The 20271-nt window shown below is 39.0% G+C and overlaps 2 protein-coding genes across 2 annotated transcripts; one reads left to right on the top strand and one right to left on the bottom strand.

Moving 5' to 3' along the window:
• Positions 1-15352: 15352 nt before the first annotated feature.
• On the bottom strand, positions 15353-16111 carry LOC141588120 (uncharacterized). Its single transcript, XM_074409575.1, has one exon. The coding sequence runs from the start codon at positions 16109-16111 to the stop codon at positions 15353-15355; it is 759 nt and encodes a 252-aa protein (XP_074265676.1).
• A 1528-nt stretch (positions 16112-17639) lies between these two features.
• On the top strand, positions 17640-20035 carry LOC141588119 (uncharacterized). Its single transcript, XM_074409574.1, has 3 exons — positions 17640-17992; positions 18508-18655; positions 18734-20035. The coding sequence occupies exons 1-3, from the start codon at positions 17640-17642 to the stop codon at positions 20033-20035; spliced, it is 1803 nt and encodes a 600-aa protein (XP_074265675.1).
• Positions 20036-20271: the final 236 nt, after the last annotated feature.

Genomic DNA, 20271 nt, shown 5'->3' with positions numbered 1-20271 from the left:
GTTAGTCTTCTCCAGAGGATAAAATTTCTTGTAGAAAGCAAGTGCTAACTTCATCCATGAATCAATACCAAGAGTAGTCTTGTCTAGACTCTTCAACCATTGCTTTGCGGTACCAATCAAAGAAAAAGGAAATAATACCCATCGGATTTGGTCTTGAGTGACTCCGGTTTGAGAAATCGCATCATAATAGTCACAAAAAGTCTTCATATGTGAGTGAGGGTCTTCACTAGGCATCCCTCCAAATTGACTTCTCGCAACTAGTTGTATGAATGCGGATTTAGCAATGAAATTACCGGTTAAATGTGGTGGTGTAGGAGTACCATTTGGTAGGTTCTCCTCGGTTGGTACGGAATGTGATGAGAATTTAGGCATCGTGGGTTGTTTTTGTGGTGGGTTTTATATTGGGTTGTCCTCTCCTTCTCTTGCAAAAAGGGTTGGTAAACTCAATGTTATTTGGTTGAATGTCCACAATCTCTTTAATACCTCTTAAAGTACCTCTAGCAACTCTTCTATTGTTGGTTAAGGTTCTTTCAATTTCAAGATTAATGGGTAACAAGTTACCTTGTGATCTCCTAGGCATGCAAAATATCAAACAACTCGAAAACAATTAGAACAACCTTGAGGAGATTGACTTCCCCAAGGTAAAGAAAGACACAACTAAAAGCAATTAATGAAAATCAAATCAAGTTAACACCGTCCCCGGCAACGGCGCCATTTTTGGTCCGGTTTAAACTTGTCGTCGAAAGCTACCAACCAAAACAATATTTATAACTTCACAAACTACTCTTAGCAAAGAGGCAAGTAAAGGTCGGATCCCAAGGGAAGGGTATTGATGTAGGATTTTCAATTGCAAATGGTCGTGTCTTAGGGTGTCACAATTTGGGTTGGATAGGAGATCAACTAAACTAATCAACAAGATAAAGGTAAAGCAATGAAAACAAGCAAGATGGTTAAAAGAGGTGTAAACAATTGATTTAAAGTCACTAGGGTGTCATGGGTTCATTGGGGATTCATGGGAGTTGATCATACAAACATGTTCTCTATTATATAGCAAGCACTTATTGTTGTGATGGGATCAAGTTGGTGTATAAGCTTACAATCCCTAGGAAGGTTTGGGTGCCGGAGCCGAATCGATTAGATTTTACAACACCTACAAGTCGACTTAATCCTTCCTATTCAACTATATGCATGGTCTAATGAGGCTCGAGTTGGTGTATAAGCTTACAAGCCTCATTGAAAATATAGGTGATGGGTAAAAAATGTAAGGATTCATAGGCTCGCATTTCATCAAACATAACATGTGCATAAGTTAAAATCATAACAATCAAGCAATTTAATTATGAGAACATATTAGATTAAGAGTGAATCATCCCCATGTTGGTTTCCCTTAATTCCCCATTAACCCTAGCTAAGGAAACTACTCACTCATGATCAAGTTTAACATGTTAATAAGGTTGTCAATCATACCAACAAAGCAAAACATGATGAATAAATGAAAGTGATTAACAAATAATTAAACAAGGTTAAGAGAGAATTATACCTATGAAGATGGTTCCAAATAATAAAGCAAAGAATAATAGAAGTACTTGATGATTGATGGAAGGTTGTCAATCCTCCAAATAAACCCAAATAATCTTCTAATTACCCAAAATAAAGAAAGAACAATAGAGAAATTAAAGAAAGATTAAGATGTGATTAGTATTGAGAAATTGTATTACAACTATATTAAGACTAATTTGAGAGAATTATAAAGTGATTAAGGATGGATTAAAATTGCTTAAGAGAGCATACTAATCTAAGTAGTACAAAGGGGTATGTATACTAAAGATTAGGTACAAAGATTAGGGTTACTAAGGGCTTAAATGACTATTAAGTCCCTAAGAAAAGTTGAGGAAATGCTCCTCTCGAAGGAAATGAGCATATTCTCGTGCTAGTCTTGCCACCATCCGTGCGTCTTGAGCTGTGGCACGGGCTCTCTGACTTGCGATCCGAGCGGATCGCCTGGAAGACGCTCGGCTCCATGGGTTGCAAGACTCTCGTCTTGGCCGAAAGACGCCCGGATGTTGATGATGGGAGACGCCCGGATCGTGTCTCATCCACTCGGATCCCTGGGCAGTCAGCTACTCTTTTTTTGGCTCCTTCAAAATCCGCAAGGATCATTTCGGGGATGCAAGGATCCTTTCATCATTGCCCGTTTCACTTTATTATCTACTTAGGCCTCTAGTTTTGGTCTTCTCTTTGATGCTTGGTCATTAGATGCGATCAATTTAGCTCCATTCTGCCTCATAAATGCAAGGTTAGCACTCCTTTCCTACCAAGGAGACAAAACCTCAAAGAATATGCAAAATGGGAAACTAAAGATAGTAAATGACCAAATTATGCGCTATAAAGCATAGGAACGAGGTTAATTCGGGGACTAAATATGCTCAAATATGAGTCACATCAGGGCACCACCTAAAAAATTTGCGTGCGTCGTCTCAAGCGAATTTTACTTTTGGTTGAGAAGCTCATGGGCTGTAAAGCGGCAATGAACTCTCGCTGGGGAATAAAATGTTGCAACTTGCTGGGGAAAATGTAGGCCCGGGCGAAGAAAAACGCCTGAACGGAACATACGGAATAAAAATACCTGCAAAACACTACGAGAAAGGTAGAGCATGGGTCCGGGGCCCGTAAATAACGAACTCGTAACGACTTGATAACAAGAACTGCTGTAAAGTCTACTGGAGAAAAGGCGCAGCAGGAGAAGGGCCTCACAAAGAGGCGCATCATTTGCTGCGTTATCTCCCGAGCATGTCTATACCTTAGTAAAACAGAAACTCAGCGCGAGTTTCATACTTCATTCAAAACAATAACGTTCATCTTCTAAACACAAAACCACCCAAAATCGCAACCAAATTTCGTCAAAACTTGATCAGAATCCGCCATAAATCATGTGCAATCCAGATATGTATCCCGTATTTGCTTTTAATTTGCTTTTGTGCTTGAATGTGGGGTAGAAAATTAGGGTTTTTGATGCCTAAAATCTCGAAAAATTGGGGATTTTGCCTCAAATGGATTCACCCTTTGAAATTGACATTAGAAATGCGTAATTGAACATGCTAGGAGCATATGTTGGAGCTTGTGTCCTCCACAGTTAGTGTGATAACATATATAAATCTCTTATAGGTTCACAAGGGTATACTTAGTATTTTATCAGTTGATTAACGTTTATTAATAAGGGTTGGCTTGCTAGAAGTTTGACGTTATTATCATACTGATGGCGGTGATCAACTGGTCCCTAAAAGTCACACCTAAAGGATGTGTTTGAGAGATGTGATTATATGAAAATGTAATCACATTGATGCCTTATATGACTAAAAGGTTAGTCCATGTATTTGACTAAACAGTTAGTCAATGTGATGATGAGACAATTATTTAATACAATTAAATAATATTAGCTGAGACGAATTAATTATCAATTCGTAAATTGAATATAAACTGTTATATTTAATTAATGTATATAATGTTAGCTTGAACGAATTAAGATGTTAATTCGTAATTAAACATAATCGGTTATATTTAATTAGCAAATTATAAATATGCGATATTTATAGTTAAAGTATATATTATACGAGATTGTCATAATAAATTATCACAGACCGGTATTAATAAATCGACTACAAGCTGTTGTGTGTGGACTTATTAAATACGTGACGAAATAAATGACAATTGATAAAATATACGCATTTTATACAATGTAAAATGAACCGAAAATAAGGAGATTTCTTTCCTTATTTGGAGTTACACGGTTTGAAGAAAAAAAAGAAAGGAAAAATATCTTCCCCATTTCTCTCCTAATTTCGGTTATATTAGGTTTGAGGGAGGATCATTTTTATTCATTCATTTTTCTTAACAATTCTTACATCACACAAAAACCTAAAAATTAGAAATTAGGGTTCATCTTTTCTAGCAAAAGAGAGGCATTTCTCATAGCATTTTGGGTGCAACGATTAGGAGAATATCGATCTCGATATTGTTCTTAGGCCATATTGCTAGGACCAAAGGTTGATTCTAATCTCTACTATTTTTGTTTATGCAATTTCATTTATGACTAGCAATTTCATAAATATAATTTCGTTATAATCCGAATTTCTTGATGAAGTATACCGATATTTCCCACAAGTGGTATCACAGCATAGGCCACGAAATTATTTTATATGATTTTCATAAATGGATTTAAACAAAATATTTTTTTGAAGAATTGAAAAAAATTTCGGCCGATTGAGAATTTTTTTTTTTTTTTTTTGCCGAGAGCAATTTTTTTTTCTGCCGAGATGATTTTTCAGTTTTGATGTTTTTGTTTCCATTTTGATTTATTCATATTGTTGTTTTAATTAGTTAAGATGATAATATGATAAATTTGTAGATGTTTTGATTTAATAAGAATTAAATTAAAATGTGAATGGAAATTGTTTTTGATTGTTGATGATTTGTTTTTGCTATATAGTTTTGGCATACAAGTTAATTTAATCATGTTCAAATCAATTGTGATGAATCAAATATACGGATAATCGATTTAATCATAATTTTGATATTCATTTTAAGAGGTTAAATTGAATCATCTAGTTTGAATCTATTTTAAATTAAAAGATGATGTTTATGTCGATCTTGTTATATTAGCAACATTAAACTTTTTGTCCACATAAAATTTTTTTTTTCGAGAAAAGTAAGAAAAAAAAAACGGCTGAATGCCGTGAGTTTTTACAAAAGAAAAAAAAAACTGTTTTTTGTATTTAGGTCAAAATGCCGAGGGCATTTAAAAAAAAAAAACTGTTTTTGTTTTTTTTTTCAGTTTTGCCGAGAGCAAATAATAAAAAAAAAAATTTTTTTTGTTTATTTTGGCCAATAATTATTATACATTAAATTTATAATGTATGATTGTTTGTTGTGAAAAGGTTCACAAATTTTAGATACCCAATTATTTTAAAGAGGTTTAAAATAATATTGGATTAATTCATATTACAAGTTAATATGTATTAAGATTGGAATTATTGTGAGTAATTGAGGAATTGTCACATAATTTGATCATTTAAATAGGTGGTTTGGATAAATTACTCTACATAATTAAGGAATTATGTCTTGAATGATTAATTTATAGTTGATGCATTTTTATTTAGTTGAATGTTTTGTTGAATGGTTTATTTAGGTTTTTTTGCAATCGGTTGTACTTTGTAATACCTAGTGTGACCTTAGTTAATTATGTTTTCGTAATGATGGAAACATAATTTTAATGTAATTTTGAGATCTCGTATCTCCTTTTGATTTTCTTTAAGTATTATGGTTTTGAAATTAGAATGTAAATAGGTTTATTTTGTAAATTTTAATTGTAATTTTGAGAAGACTAAAGATGGAGATTGGATTGCTCACTCCCGCTACATGGACCAAGATGGAACATCAAGACAAGCTTCTCGGGTCCAAGGAAGGATTCCAAAGTTGTATTTATGTTCATTTTGGTAGATAGGCCACACTAGGACTTTATTTTGTTTTACGTTTTTCATTCTCATTGATTTTCATTCGCATGATAATTAGTGCATCATTTTCCGCCTAAACCAAACCACTTACTACTAATATGCATGAAAATTGACTCATATAGATTGTATGTTAGTTATCATGGACATAAAGATGTCACAATATTTTAAGCCATCACCTTAGTTTATTCATTCTCGCATGCTAGATATTAGTTCACTTAAAATGAATTAAAATAAAGTTGATGGGATCTTCCTCTAAAACTGAAATTGAGACTAGTCTTTATAGGCCAAACAATTATGAATCCCTTCTTCGTCGGTAGGCATATAGGACCTTACTCTCCATATGACCCCTTCTACGTTGGGTAAGTAGTTTGTGTTGACTTAGTTTACCTCAACATTATAATCCGAAGAGTTTCTCGTGATTATGATGGACTATAGATAGAATTTACAGAAATTTATCAACCAAGAATTCTAACAGTAGAATTAGCCAAGTGGTTGGCATATCAATTTACAGATAATTGAGTCTTGGGATCATTTATATAATTCTTGAGGGAGGTCAATTGTATAAATGCTTGAGTCTTCGCTTATAACAGTTTTGCATTAGACTTAAATCATAACGATGAGTATTCTTATTATGTTTTTATTCTTCTTTTCGCAGTGTAGAATTTGTTTTATATTGATAATACTGCTTACAACAAATGGCTGGAAATAACGAAATCCCTATGCCAAGTGCCACACTTGGACGCGAGTCCTGGCTAAAAGCTTTCATGGACTGAAGAATGACGGGTCCAACTTTGCGGACTGGGAGGCATCATTACGGAATGCTGCCATTGCTGACGGCAAGCTCAAGTGCTTAACTGAGCCAATACCGCCAAACCCAGGCCCCAATGCAAGAGCTAACGAGTCAATTGCTTATAGTGACTTCATTATCGAAGCGGGTGCGATAAAGAACGTACTCATTTTTGCAATGGAAACCAATTTGCAAAGACGCTTCATTGCCCAAGGTGCAAACAAGATTTTCACCACGCTCACTAATGAGTTCTCAAAAGCACCGAGAATCGTTACTTATGAGCATACCTGTCGCTTCTTTGATGCGAAACTCCAGAAGGGCCAACCGGTTAGCCCACTGTAGATACCCAGTATCTGCACCTTTCAAAAACCACCCGATGATGATCGGACTATAACGTGTTTTTGATATGCGTGCGTGGATTGGCTATACATGAGACGGTTTAATGCACTACTCGGATATGAAAAATGATTTCAAAAGTTTTCTAACTTCATTTGCATTAAAATAACACTATTTAGAGCTAAAACCGTTTTCGGACCCAAAACCGACAACTCGAGTCAACCTGAGTCAACCCGAGTCAACCCAAATCTCGAATGTCAAAAATAATGCCATGAATGTCTTTATCATGTCATTTCCATTAAAATAACTCTATTTAGAGTTAAAACCGCCTTCGGACCCAAAACTGACTCAGAAACCCGCAACTCGAGTCAACCTGAGTCAACCCAAGTCAACCCAAATCTCGAATGTCAAAAATAATGCCATGAATGTCTTCATCATGTCATTTCCATTAAAATGACCCTAATTAGAGTCAAAATTGACACCGAGCCAAAAACCGACTCGAAATTCAAATCCCGACTCACACGGGTCAAACTCGAGTCAAAGACACAAAATACCTACTCCAAATATCACCTAAGAGGAAGCTTATACGGCTAAGCAAACCTCAAAGACCACAAATCACAACCAACAAAACATTGGTTAGAACAAATGCAAAATCCAAATTTGCGAAAGGGACAGTACACCCCATTGAGTCACGGGGTGGCTCGCGCCTCAATGGGGTGTCTGCTTAGTCTCTAAGCAAACAAAACCGACCTACCGTCCCACATTTCTCTATAAATACCCACCATCACACACTACAATTCTCACGCGAGAGTCCGCCCCCTCACATCTCCCTTAAACTTCTATACTCGACTTCCTAAGTCAACAAATCGACACGTGTTTACGACCTACCGATCGTAAACACAAGCCTTACACATATTGTTTGGTACCGTCGCCGTGCATTCGACCGACCCATTCGACCAACTCAACTAATCAATCAACATGTTTTAATTAACATATTTTCAAACATATTTTCAAAACTAAATCCTTTTTTAAGGCACCTTTTTATTAAACTTCTTTGATCGTGAGTAGTCGCTACGAGAAAACCGTCTCTAAAGTCGTCTACGTCGCAAACATCAATACACGTAAGTTTGAGGGTGTAAATAACTCATTTATTTCATGTCTTTACTGTTTTTATAACTTTATAAACATGAACAATGCATAACACGATTCAAATATAGGTTAGACGAGCCAAAACTGAGTTTTGGCCTGAGACAGAAGCTCCTTGCTATGCAGGGTGGCTCGCGCCTCATGTAGGTGTCCGGGTCAGACTCATCCGTGTTTGTTCTCGTCTTTCCTCTTTATTTCGTTTCTTATTTGTAATCGGTTTTTACCGTTTCAAATGTTTCAAATCATTTTTATGATAAACTTTTTAACCATAAATCATAATCACCCTTGGTTCTTAATACCATGACGGTTTAATCCGTGACTCGGTGATATTAATTGGTTAATTACATTTTAAAAGAAATCCTTTTATTTTATTTACCATTTTAATTCATTTTTACGATGAACATGTTTTGGCCATTACAAAAATCATCCTTGGTTCTTTATACCATGACGGTTTATTCCGTGACCCGATGATATTGTTGGTTAATCACATTTTAATGGGTATTTTAACACCCTTTTCTTTTATTTACCATTTTTCTCATTTGTTTACATTTGCAAATATATTAGTCATAATCCATAATCATCCTTGGTTCTTTATACCATGTCTGTTTAATCCGAGTGCGATGATTAACTTGACTAATTACAAAGAAATGAACTTAACATGATTAGTTCAAATCAAACATTTTACATTTTTATTTGTAAACTATACTTTTCAAACTTGCAAATCCGACAACGAATATTACTAACATAATAGTAATTATTCCGAGTCATGCAAACAATACTTGCAAATTATTTAATCACAAATACGGTTTTAAATAACCTTTTCAAGAACCAGGAGACACCCCCTTGGGTCGCCTTATGGCTCGCGCCCCAAGTGGCCGCCTGTTTTCAAACTTTAAAACCTGGGCAGAGCCTCTTCCTTCGCCAATAGGCTCGCGCCCCAATAGGGCTGCCTGACACTGTTCTGCCCCATTTTAGCATTTGTCCAGGACGATCCCGATTACGGTTAATCCGAATACGTGACGGATCAGATTGACAAGCTTACGTTTTTAAACTTTGTCATTTGACATCCTTTTTAAAATAAATGGATCGTGTTAAGCATCATAATCCGAACTTGGTAAATGGATGTTTAATTTCCGTTTTCACATGCAAATCAATCTAAATCCAACTTTGACATCTTATACTTGATATTTGGATAAACAAACCGACTTAGAAAGCTCACATGTTAGGTTAAACTTTTGGATGCGCATTCATGCATTTTAACCGTTCTATCAACTTTTGCACTTAAACAACCAAGATCGATCAGTAGAGGCCGCTAACGCGGGCGGGATTGGGTGTCCGATTAAAGGGCTTCCCTATACGTACCCTCACCCCTTACTCATAACCTTTGGATAGTGGATGGCCTTATCCAGGGCGTACGAGAGTCATTTTAGGCATAAAATGCTAAAAGGGGGACGAGTCCTTATCTTTAATACCTATGTCAAACACTGCTTTGTGCTTCGTTTGACCGAGGTATAAAGTGGATTCGAACGGGTTCCAAGCATCCCACAAATGCTTGGTGGCGACTCCGAACATCTCTACATCATTTCGCGGCCCTTGCCGAGACGAAACCGACCGATCTAAAGAGATCCGGTCGAAAGCATCTTACGCCGCCGAGCGTGGCTTTCAAAGAGACCGCTGCATGTCCACAGTTTGGCCTGGCATGCAGGTGGCCCGTGACCGCGGACCGGTAGGCGGCCTAAATCCGCAGACCGAGATGTTGCCCATGTCCACACCCACACATTCTTAACATGATTGAGAATGTCGAGAAACTGGAGGCACTTGATTGCAAAATCAGTGAGAGCATAGTCATTGACCGTATGCTTCATTCACTTCATGATGGTTTTGCCCTCTTCAGGGCAAATTACTACATGAATGACATGAAGAAAAGTCCTCATGAGCTACACTCACTTCTCGTACAGACCGAGAAGGATATGAAATTGAGTGGGAGCATGAAGCAAGATGTTCTCATGATTTCCAACAAGAATAAGGGTAAGGGCAAAGCTCAAGGCGGCGTAACTGTAGGAAAGCCAAAGTTTAAAAAGTCAGGAAACGGTAAGAGTGGGCCTGGTGAGACTAGTGGCTCACAAGGCAAGGCAAAGAGCAAGGTTGGTAACGTTGAATGCCACCATTGTCACAAGACTGGACATTGGAGGAGGAACTGTCCCGTGTACCGTGAGGACATAAAAGCAGGCCGCGTCACTCCTGTTGGTATGTCATCTTATATTCATATGATTGAGATTAACCATGCAAGTTTCGGAACTTGGGTACTTGATACTGGTTGTGGTTCTCATCTGTGTAATCTTTTGAAGGGCCTAAAAAACATCAAACCCCTCGCAAAGGGTGATGTGGACCTGCGAGTCGGGAATGGAGCACGAGTTGCTGCAGTCTCAATGGGAACATACGTAATCCAGCTCCCTAGTGGTTTTGAGTTATATTTATATAATCACATTACTATGTACCCAGTTTATCTACGAATATTATTTCTGTTTCCGTACTTGATAAAGACGGTTTTTCATTTTCAATAAAGGACAATAGCTGTATTTTCTCTTTTAATGAAATGGTTTATGGCAAAGCAGTTTCCATGAATGGAATTTATATCTTAGATCAAACCACATATATATTACATGTGAATAATAAGAAATTAAAGGTTGGTGACAATGATCAAACTTATCTATGGCATTGTCGAATGGGACACATAAATGAAACACGTGTAAAAAAACTCATTGAGAATGGGACTATTCCCACATTTGATTTCTCTTCATTTGGCACGTGTGAATCATGTCTTATCGGCAAAATGACTCGAATTTCCTTAAAAGGTGTTGGAATGCGCGCTAGTGACCTATTAGGACTCATACATACTGATGTATGTGGACCTATGTCAATTACCGCAAGAGACGGCTATAGATATTTTATCACTTTCACGGATGATTTGAGTAGATACGGATATGTCTACTTAATGAAGCATAAAAGTGAGTCCTTTGAAAAATTCAAGGAATACCAGAATAAGGTTGAGAACCAACTGGGAAGAAAGGTTAAAGCACTCCGTTCAGATCGGGGTGGCGAATATCTTTCAAATGCGTTTGTTCAACACCTTAAAGACTGTGGAATAGTTTTACAGTTAACTCCACCTGGAACACCTCAATTAAATGGTGTGTCCGAACGGAGAAATCGAACACTAGTTGATATGGTTCGATCCATGATGAGTCACACGGTAGTACCTGATTCATTATGGGGTTTTGCTCTTTTGTCAGCTGCTCTTATACTTAACCGAAGTCCGTCTAAAGGTGTCGACAAGACTCCATATGAAATATGGAAAGGAACGGTCCCTAAATTGTCCTTTATTCGGGTTTGGGGCTGCGAGGCTTATGTCAAGTGGAGACACGAGGATAAGCTCGGCCCGCGATCGGTCAAGACATACTTTATTGGTTATCCAAAAGGAATGTTTGGTCATTACTTCTATTCACCTACCGAACATCGAGTTTTTGTTGCGGCTAGTGCGAAGTTCTTAGAGAAAGAATTTCTCGAGAACAAGTCAAGTAATAGAACCTTCGAGCTGTCGGAGATTCAAGAACCAACAACCGAGGAATAGATGGAGGAAGTTGTTCCTTCAACTGATGATACGGTTAATATTCCTCAGGAACCTAGGAGGTCGGGTAGAGTCTCTAATCCTCCGCATGATACATTGGTATGGTCGAGGAAAATGACGTTTTGCTCCTAGAGAGTAATGAACCCGCTACCTATAAAGGTGCCATGACCTGTTCCGACTCTAAGCTATGGCTTGAAGCCATGCAATCCGAGATGGACTCCATGTATGAGAATGATGTATGGGATCTTGTTGATTTACCTAACAAGGTACGACCTCTACAGTGCAAATGGCTTTACAAAATAAAGCATTCTGTAGACGGGCAACCAGATACCTATAAGGCATGACTAGTGGCAAAAGGTTTCACTCAAGTGTACGGATTGCATTATGATGAAAGTTTTGCACCCGTAGTTATGCGCACCCGTAGTTATGCTGCGTTCCATTCGGATAATCTTAGCGATTGCCGCTTTTCATGCCTATGAAATTTGGCAGATGGATGTGAAAACCGCCTTCTTAAACGGTTATTTGGAGGAAGAGTTGTACATGGTACAACCCAAAGGTTTCATAGATCCTGAAAATCCTAACAAAGTGTGCAAGCTTAAGCGTTCCATTTATGGACTTAAGCAAGCTTCTTGGAGTTGGAATCATCGTTTCGACCAGGTGATAAAAGGGTATGGTTTCACTCGATCAGTCGAGGAACCATGCTTATATGTCAAGTCGAGTGGGAGCAAGATTGTTTTCTTGATATTGTATGTCGATGACATACTCTTGATTGGGAATGACATTCCTCTCTTATCTTCGGTAAAAGGATGGTTGAAGAACCATTTCCAGATGAAAGATCTGGGTGAGGCACAACGCATATTGGGAATCCGTATCTATCGAGATAGATCACGACGGATGTTATCACCGAGTCGAGTCTTATTTAGATAAGATTCTTGAAAGGTTCAAAGATGACCAACTCCAAGAAGGGGAACCTTCCAATGACTTCGGGATGCATTTGAGCAAGTCTCGCCACCCACGACGCCCGAAGGGGTTGAACGCATGAGTGTTCCTTATGCATCAGCCATAGGATCAATCATGTATGCCATGATATGCACACGTCCAGACGTGGCACATGCATTGAGTATGACGAGTCGGTACCAAAAGAATCCAGGTGAAACACACTGGATAGCTGTTAAAAACATCCTTAAGTACCTACGGAGGACTAAGGGTTGGGTATGGACTTATGGAGGAGATACTAAGCTTTGTGCAATCGGTTACGCAGATGCTAGCTTCCAAACGGATCGAGATGATTCAAAATCTCAATCTGGATTCGTTTTTACTCTTAATGGTGTCAAGGTCACCGGAAGAGTTCCAAACAGGATGTTGTAGCGATTCTACTATCAATCCGAGTACTATGCCGCTTCAAAGCAGAAGAAAGGAAGCTATATGGATGCGTCAATTCTTACAAGGACTAACCATAGTTCCTAGTTCAAATGACCCAATCACTATCTATTGTGACAATAGAGGTGCCATCTTCCAGGCTAAGGAGCCTAAGTCTAGCAACAAGTCTATACATGTACATCGGAAGGCTCACCTGATCCGTGATTACGTGGAGCAAGAGGAGATAGTGATTGACAAGATTGCTTTGGATGACAACATCGCGGACCCTCTCACTAAACCATTGAAATATGATAAGCATGAAGGGCACGTTATTTCCATGGGAATTAAACGTGTATGTTCCTGAGTTTTACTAGTTGCTAATGAATTTGATACATTATCTTTTTCATATGCTATTTATAACTTCATCGTATTATTTCATATTTTGTTTTTCATGTGGATTGTACGACAACATTGAACGCCACAAAGTGAACTGAATTACATTATATTTGTTTTGGTCCGTAATCGCCTACATGAGCTGATAACTCTGGCTATTATATTGTGAAGTTGATTGATGGTGGGTTCAACGAGCCATAAGTCAAACGGTTGGCTGATCGATCACAGATGCGAGTTATAACGATACCTCGTAGGACAAATTGTGACAACGTAATGGAGTCCTAAATGTTTAAATGCATTCGGTGCCAGGTCGTGGATTGGACGTCCATTGTGTTCCTAGAGTCGATTCTTTTGACTATCGACTGTCTCTTGAGATTAAGGCAGTTTTTGGGTGACTTTGGTTTCTTTCTCATGGTCGACCGTAACAGGAGGCTAATCAGATTTTCACTGGGTCATTTCATACTGTGCTTATATCTGCAGGATTCGAGTTGAAGAAAATATCAAACGTTTATCAGGTTTAGTTATTTCTCAGGGCCACTCGAGGAGTTGTAACTGAAATGCATGGCCATGCTCGAATGATGATTCGTTTATCAGTTAAGTTACTCTCTAGTCGGGAAAACCACTCTTGATATTGATCACTTGTAAAATACGACCTTTGTGAATATGGATTTTGCAAATTATTTTACATTAAGTGGGAGAAATTTTAGGATATGAGAATCGGTTATCGCACATACACTTGTGAGGACAAGTGGGAGTTTGTTGGAGCTTGTGTCCTCCACAGTTAGTGTGATAACATATATAAATCTCTTATAGGTTCACAAGGGTATACTTAGTATTTTATCAGTTGATTAACGTTTATTAATAACGGTTGGCTTGCTAGAAGTTTGACGTTATTATCATACTGATGGCGGTGATCAACTGGTCCCTAAAAGTCACGCTTAAAGGATGTGTTTGAGAGATGTGATTATATGAAAATGTAATCACATTGATGCCTTATATGACTAAAAGGTTAGTCCATGTATTTGACTAAACAGTTAGTCAATGTGATGATGAGACAATTATTTAATACAATTAAATAATATTAGCTGAGACGAATTAATTATCAATTCGTAAATTGAATATAAACTGTTATATTTAATTAATGTATATAATGTTAGCTTGAACGAATTAAGATGTTAATTCGTAATTAAACGTAATCGGTTATATTTAATTAGCAAATTATAAATATGCGATATTTATAGTTAAAGTATATATTATACGAGATTGTCATAATAAATTATCACAGACCGGTATTAATAAATCGACTACAAGCTGTTGTGTGTGGACTTATTAAATACGTGACGAAATAAATGACAATTGATAAAATATACGCATTTTATACAATGTAAAATGAACTGAAAATAAGGAGATTTCTCTCCTTATTTGGAGTTACATGGTTTGAAGAAATAAAAGAAAGGAAATATATCTTCCCCATTTCTCTCCTAATTTCGGTTATATTAGGTTTGAGGGAGGATCATTTTTATTCATTCATTTTTCTTAACAATTCTCACATCACACAAAAACCTAAAAATTAGAAATTAGGGTTCATCTTTTCTAGCAAAAGAGAGGCATTTCTCATAGCATTTTGGGTGCAACGATTAGGAGAATATCGATCTCGATATTGTTCTTAGGCCATATTGCTAGGACCAAAGGTTGATTCTAATCTCTACTATTTTTGTTTATGCAATTTCATTTATGACTAGCAATTTCATAATTATAATTTCGTTATAATCCGAATTTCTTGATGAAGTATACCGATATTTCCCACAGCATAACCATGTATCCATTTCGAATTTTTGTTGAGTATTGGTGAATTGAGAGCGAAATAAGATGATCTTTGCTAAACCGCTTCAAAAGGCTCGAACATGACCTTATACTAGTCGGTTTTCAATAAAATTTGATGTTTTGGAACCCTTGGATGATGGGTAAACTTGCTATCATGTCAGAATTTCAGATTGTGACTAGTCCTCCGGGATATTTTTTGCATGGGATTAAGCTATAGTAACGAAATGCTGCTAAAATTTCGACTTGTAGCCGTCACTAAGCTTAAATTAGGCATGTAGGAACGTAAGTTATCATACTTTTTTTTTTTGGTGAAATGTGAGAAATATATTAAAATGAAAAATATAATTACATTATGGTGATCAACAAAAGATATCATTCTATAAGATGCATTTTAGTCAACCAATCTCGTTCTGCAAGAGTCATCACTGTTCTTTCCCGGGTTCGAACTCTTGATCTCATATTCTCCAATATAGCACCCGCCACCCTTTCAGGCCTAAGCAAAATCATCTCATTCCTACTTCTATTTCTCTGCTGCCATACCTGGTACATCAAGCTCATCACTATGGCATTTTGTACTCCCTTCTGAAGCCCCGTGCCTGTTCTACTACTGCACCACTCAACCAAATCCCTGATAGGGAATGTCCAAGCAGTGTTCCTGTTCAGCTCCAACACCACTCTTCTACTGTAAGGGCACTCACAGAACAAGTGCTCAATTGTTTCATCAGCTATGCCACACAGGTAGCATTTCTCCTCAATGATCACCCCAAACCTAACTAGCCTCTCTACTGTATTCAGTGCCTTATGAGCAACCATCCATCCCATAAATTGATGTTTAGGGATTGTCCATCCATTCCAAACTGCCTTATCCCACTGAATTCTTGGCCTTGTACCTCTGAACCAGTCATAGCAACCAGCAGGAGAGTACCCTCCTGGTTGAACACTCCACTCTCCATTGACATAACCATTCCTCATTTCTTCCTTAACCTTGCATATTCTCCTCCATACCCAACTTGAGTTCGAACTAGGCTTGTATTCCATCCACTCCTGACCCTTAAGATAGTTACTTTGCACCCAGTTAACCCAGATAGAGTCTCTTTGTGTAGCAACCCAGTCCACCAGTCTTCCTACCATTGCCTTGTTCCAAAGTTATCATACTTGTTGACTTGCTTGAGAATACTGAAAGAGTAGCTTGGAAAAACCGCCCTAAAATGGTCTCTAAATGCCTTTGTTTGCTCCTTTTGCAGAGGATATACCTTCTACTTCGGGGCAAGACCCCATGGATGTGGACTTTGACCCTCGCTCGGCTCTCGTGGTTCCCACGGGATTTGTAGGGGAGGTAGAGGAAGAGGAAGAGGTGCCTAGGAGGACCAACGTGAGGAGGAGGGGGCGTCAGCTTGCACAGGCGCTTGAGTGGGCTGAGAAATGAGATGACCGACATCTCATTTGGGCAGCAGAGAGATACTTGTCGTATCGTACGGCAAGAAGTATGGTAAGCTTTCAATCTGGCCTTGTATTACGCCATTTCTTTTATATTTTGTCTTCTTTACTTAGCTTAGAAGCTAACAAACCTTTCAAAATGCAGGAGGCTGGTACCATGAGGTCGTTCTCCGGATATAAGACCATGATGGAGGCTTTCGAGAAGTTGTCGGAGGAGGAGAAGGCAATCATTGAGCTTGAGGCCTTTAGAGCTTTAGTGAGGGGCTGGCGCGATATCAAGAGAAAGAAGATTCAGGCTAACATATGCCTGATCCGAGCCTTCTTGGATCGCTTCTGGGATACGACCTCGACTTTTCATATGCCTTTTGGAGAGATCGGGATCACCTTGGAGGACTACGATATGATCTGCGGCTTGCCTTGCGGAGAGGAGCCGATGGTGTGGCCTGCGACGGCCATGAGAGTGGACTCAGCTGAGGCTAGGGATTTAATCGGCTGGAACATTGCTAGGACCGTGGCTAGGGTACCCGGCCTAGTTCCGAGTTCTTACACCAAATATTATTTTGAGGTAAGGTTCTTACGAGAGTGAAGATGACTGAGTGATACGGGTAAGGATGCGGATGACACTAATTCTGGGTCATTGGGCCTTGTGGCAGCAATGGGTCATTGGGGTTCGGAGTATTCAAGTTCGAAGGCGACATTCGTTTGCTTGGTTTCTTGCGATGGAATCATTTAGCATTCATTTCCTTAATTAGTCAATAAATGGGATTAATTTCCCTGTTTTCTTAGTTGTTATTTCTGGTTGTGTAATGGCCTTTAATTGCTAGAATTATGGCCTTAATTAGCCAATTTAATTTGTCATTAGTGGCCCCTTTCAATAGCTTTGAACGTTTGTCTGAAAAGGCTATTTATAGTCTTCAATTTTATGGTATTGTCATTCACAGTTTAAACGTAATCACAAAAATTGCTTGTTGGCATTATTTTTCGTTAATTGTTCAAACGCGTTTTTGAATTATTAACTTGTTCGATCTCAATAGGTCTTGAGTTCATTCTCTATTGATAAGTTATAGGTCTAGCTTGTCAAATATCGCTTCCGCAAATTTAATTCGTATCATAAGTGGCATCAGAGCTTCGGCTCTTGATTTTCCATTAATCGAGACGATCCTTTAACTTTGATTTTACAAGAACAAAAACTCACAAAAAAAAAACAGTATACAAAAAAAAAATGGCTGGAGAACAATTTGATGACGAGTTTTACGATAAGCTTCAAGACTTATTGCGAAACCGGCCTACCGGGAGTCGTAGCGGTGGAAAGATAAAGCTGGACGAATTTAAGGTTTCGGAATTACCCGAATTCGTTGGTGGCACCGACCCGGAGGATTATCTGGATTGGGAAAGGAAAATCGATCGTATGTTCGATTTTAAAGACCTCAGTGACGAGAAAAGGTGCAAATATGCTATTTTGAGATTGAGCCGAGGAGCTTCACTGTGGTACGAAGGGTTGAAAGCAAGACGGTCTCGCGCTGGGAAGGAAAAGTTGGCGTCGTGGGAGTCCTTAAAAGACAAATTGAGAAAAAGGTATGTACCGGCTACTTACAAACTGGGGGTTTACCGTAAAATAGCCGATCTTATGCAAAATAAATTGAGTATTGCCGAATACATAGATGAGTTTGAAAAATTAATTTTAATGGGGGATTTAGAGGAAAATGAGGAACAAAAAATGTCTCAATTTCTCCGGGGGTTAAACCGAAATATTGCCAATTCCGTTGAGTTATACCCATATGCGGATTTCGACACACTTTGTAATTTGTGCCTCAAAATCGAGTCCCAAGGGAAATTCGGGTCTGGGGGTTCGAACCGGGAATTCAATAGCCCAAATCCTAAATCTAATTTTTTCCCCAAATCAGCGTCTACCCCCATTCATTCAATTCCACCAAAATCAATTCAATCAATTCCCCCAAAACTAATTCCATCAATTCCACCCAATTTTCCCCAAAATCCGCTGAGTCTGGAAAGGAAGTCAGTTTGTCGAAGGTACGTTGTTTTAAGTGTCAGGGGTTCGGACATTTTCAGAGCACGTGTCCGAACAAAAGGGTAGTGACTTTGAGGGAAGCTCGAGAAGCTCGAGATGAACTGGCCGAGGAGGAGGAGCGGCTGGGTGACGTATTTGATTTTGGAGAAGGCGAGAAAACCGAGGAGGAGGAAGAGGGTTATGAGGCGCCTGTGTACGACACATTACTGGTGCTTCGCTCGCTGCAAGTTCAGGTCGAATCGTTGGATACCGATCAGAGGGAGTAATTATTTCACACCAAATGTCAGGTTAAGGACAAATGGTGTAGTGTGATTATCGACAGTGGTAGTTGCACAAATGTAGCTTCAGACGAGATGGTCAAGAAGCTAGGATTGTCGACCGTCACGCATCCAAAGCCTTATGCGCTTCATTGGCTAAATGATGGAAACAGTGTGAAGGTTACAAAACAGGTCCGGGTAGGTTTGTCAATGGGCTCATATACGGATAGTATACTTTGTGACGTAAGTCCGATGGACGCCTGTCATGTCTTATTGGGACGTCCTTGGATGTTTGATAGGGATGTGGTTCATCGGGGGAGAAGTAATGAGTACGAGCTGAGGGATAAAGGTAAAAAAATTGTGTTGAAACCAATGTCCTCTCAAGCTGTACGGGCTATGAGTATAAAGAAAAAGAAGGCAACGATGTTGGTTAGGGAGCGGGAAATCAGGCAGACACTCGATCAAGGGGAGTTAGTTTATTTACTTGTTGTGGAGCGGTCAACAGAGGAACCAAATTCGAAAACAGGGGAGCTTAATTCGAGTGAGGCAGGCCCTGTTTCAGATTTATTGCTGGAATATCAGGACGTGTTTCCCGACGATTTGCCCTCGGGGTTGCCTCCTATTCGCGGTATTGAACACCACATTGACCTTGTTCCCGGAGCCCCACTACCGAATAAAGCGGCTTATCGTTGTAACCCGGAGGAAACCAAGGAGGTGCAGAGGCAAATCGCTGAGTTGATAAGTCGGGGGTTTGTTCGTGAGTCCATGAGTCCTTGCGCGGTACCGGTGTTGCTTGTGCCCAAAAAGGATGGGTCTTGGCGAATGTGCGTCGACTCGCGGTCGGTGAATAATATCACAGTTAAGTACCGGTTTCCTATGCCACGGCTTGACGACATGTTAGACGAGTTACATGGCTCACAAGTGTTCTCGAAAATTGATTTACGGAGCGGGTACCATCAAATCCGTATGCGTGAGGGAGACGAGTGGAAGACCGCTTTTAAGACAAAACACGGTTTGTACGAATGGACCGTCATGCCCTTTGGTCTTACCAATGCACCGAGCACTTTTATGCGGCTAATGAATGAGGTATTGAAACCATTTTTGGGTAAATTTGTTGTTGTATATCTGGATGATATTTTGGTATATAGCAAAAGTTTGGTCGATCATTTGCGGCATTTGAAGCTCCTGTTTGAAGTACTTCGTAGTCAAAAGCTCTTTGGAAAGAAAGAAAAATGCTCTTTTGTGGTGGACAGAGTACTATTCTTAGGTTACGTAGTGTCGAAGGACGGAGTATCCGTGGACCAGTCCAAAGTTGAAGCAATCCGTTCCTAGCCAGCGCCTAAAACAGTCACGGAGGTAAGGTCTTTTCTGGGACTTGCTTCTTTTTATCGTCGCTTTATTCAGAATTTCGGTTCCTTAGCAAGTCCGATGACGGACTGTCTTAAAAAGGGGACGTTCTTGTGGGATGGGGCGGCTCAAAAGTCTTTCGAATTATTGAAAAGTAAGCTTTGTGAGGCACCAGTACTAGCTTTACCCGATTTTTCACAACCCTTCGAAGTTGAGTGTGA

The sequence above is a fragment of the Silene latifolia genome, chromosome 6 (assembly GCF_048544455.1).
Source record: "Silene latifolia isolate original U9 population chromosome 6, ASM4854445v1, whole genome shotgun sequence".
In the NCBI taxonomy this organism is placed as follows: Eukaryota; Viridiplantae; Streptophyta; class Magnoliopsida; order Caryophyllales; family Caryophyllaceae; genus Silene; species Silene latifolia.
Note: the sequence above shows the minus strand (reverse complement) of the source record. Positions and strands in the feature narration are given on the sequence as shown.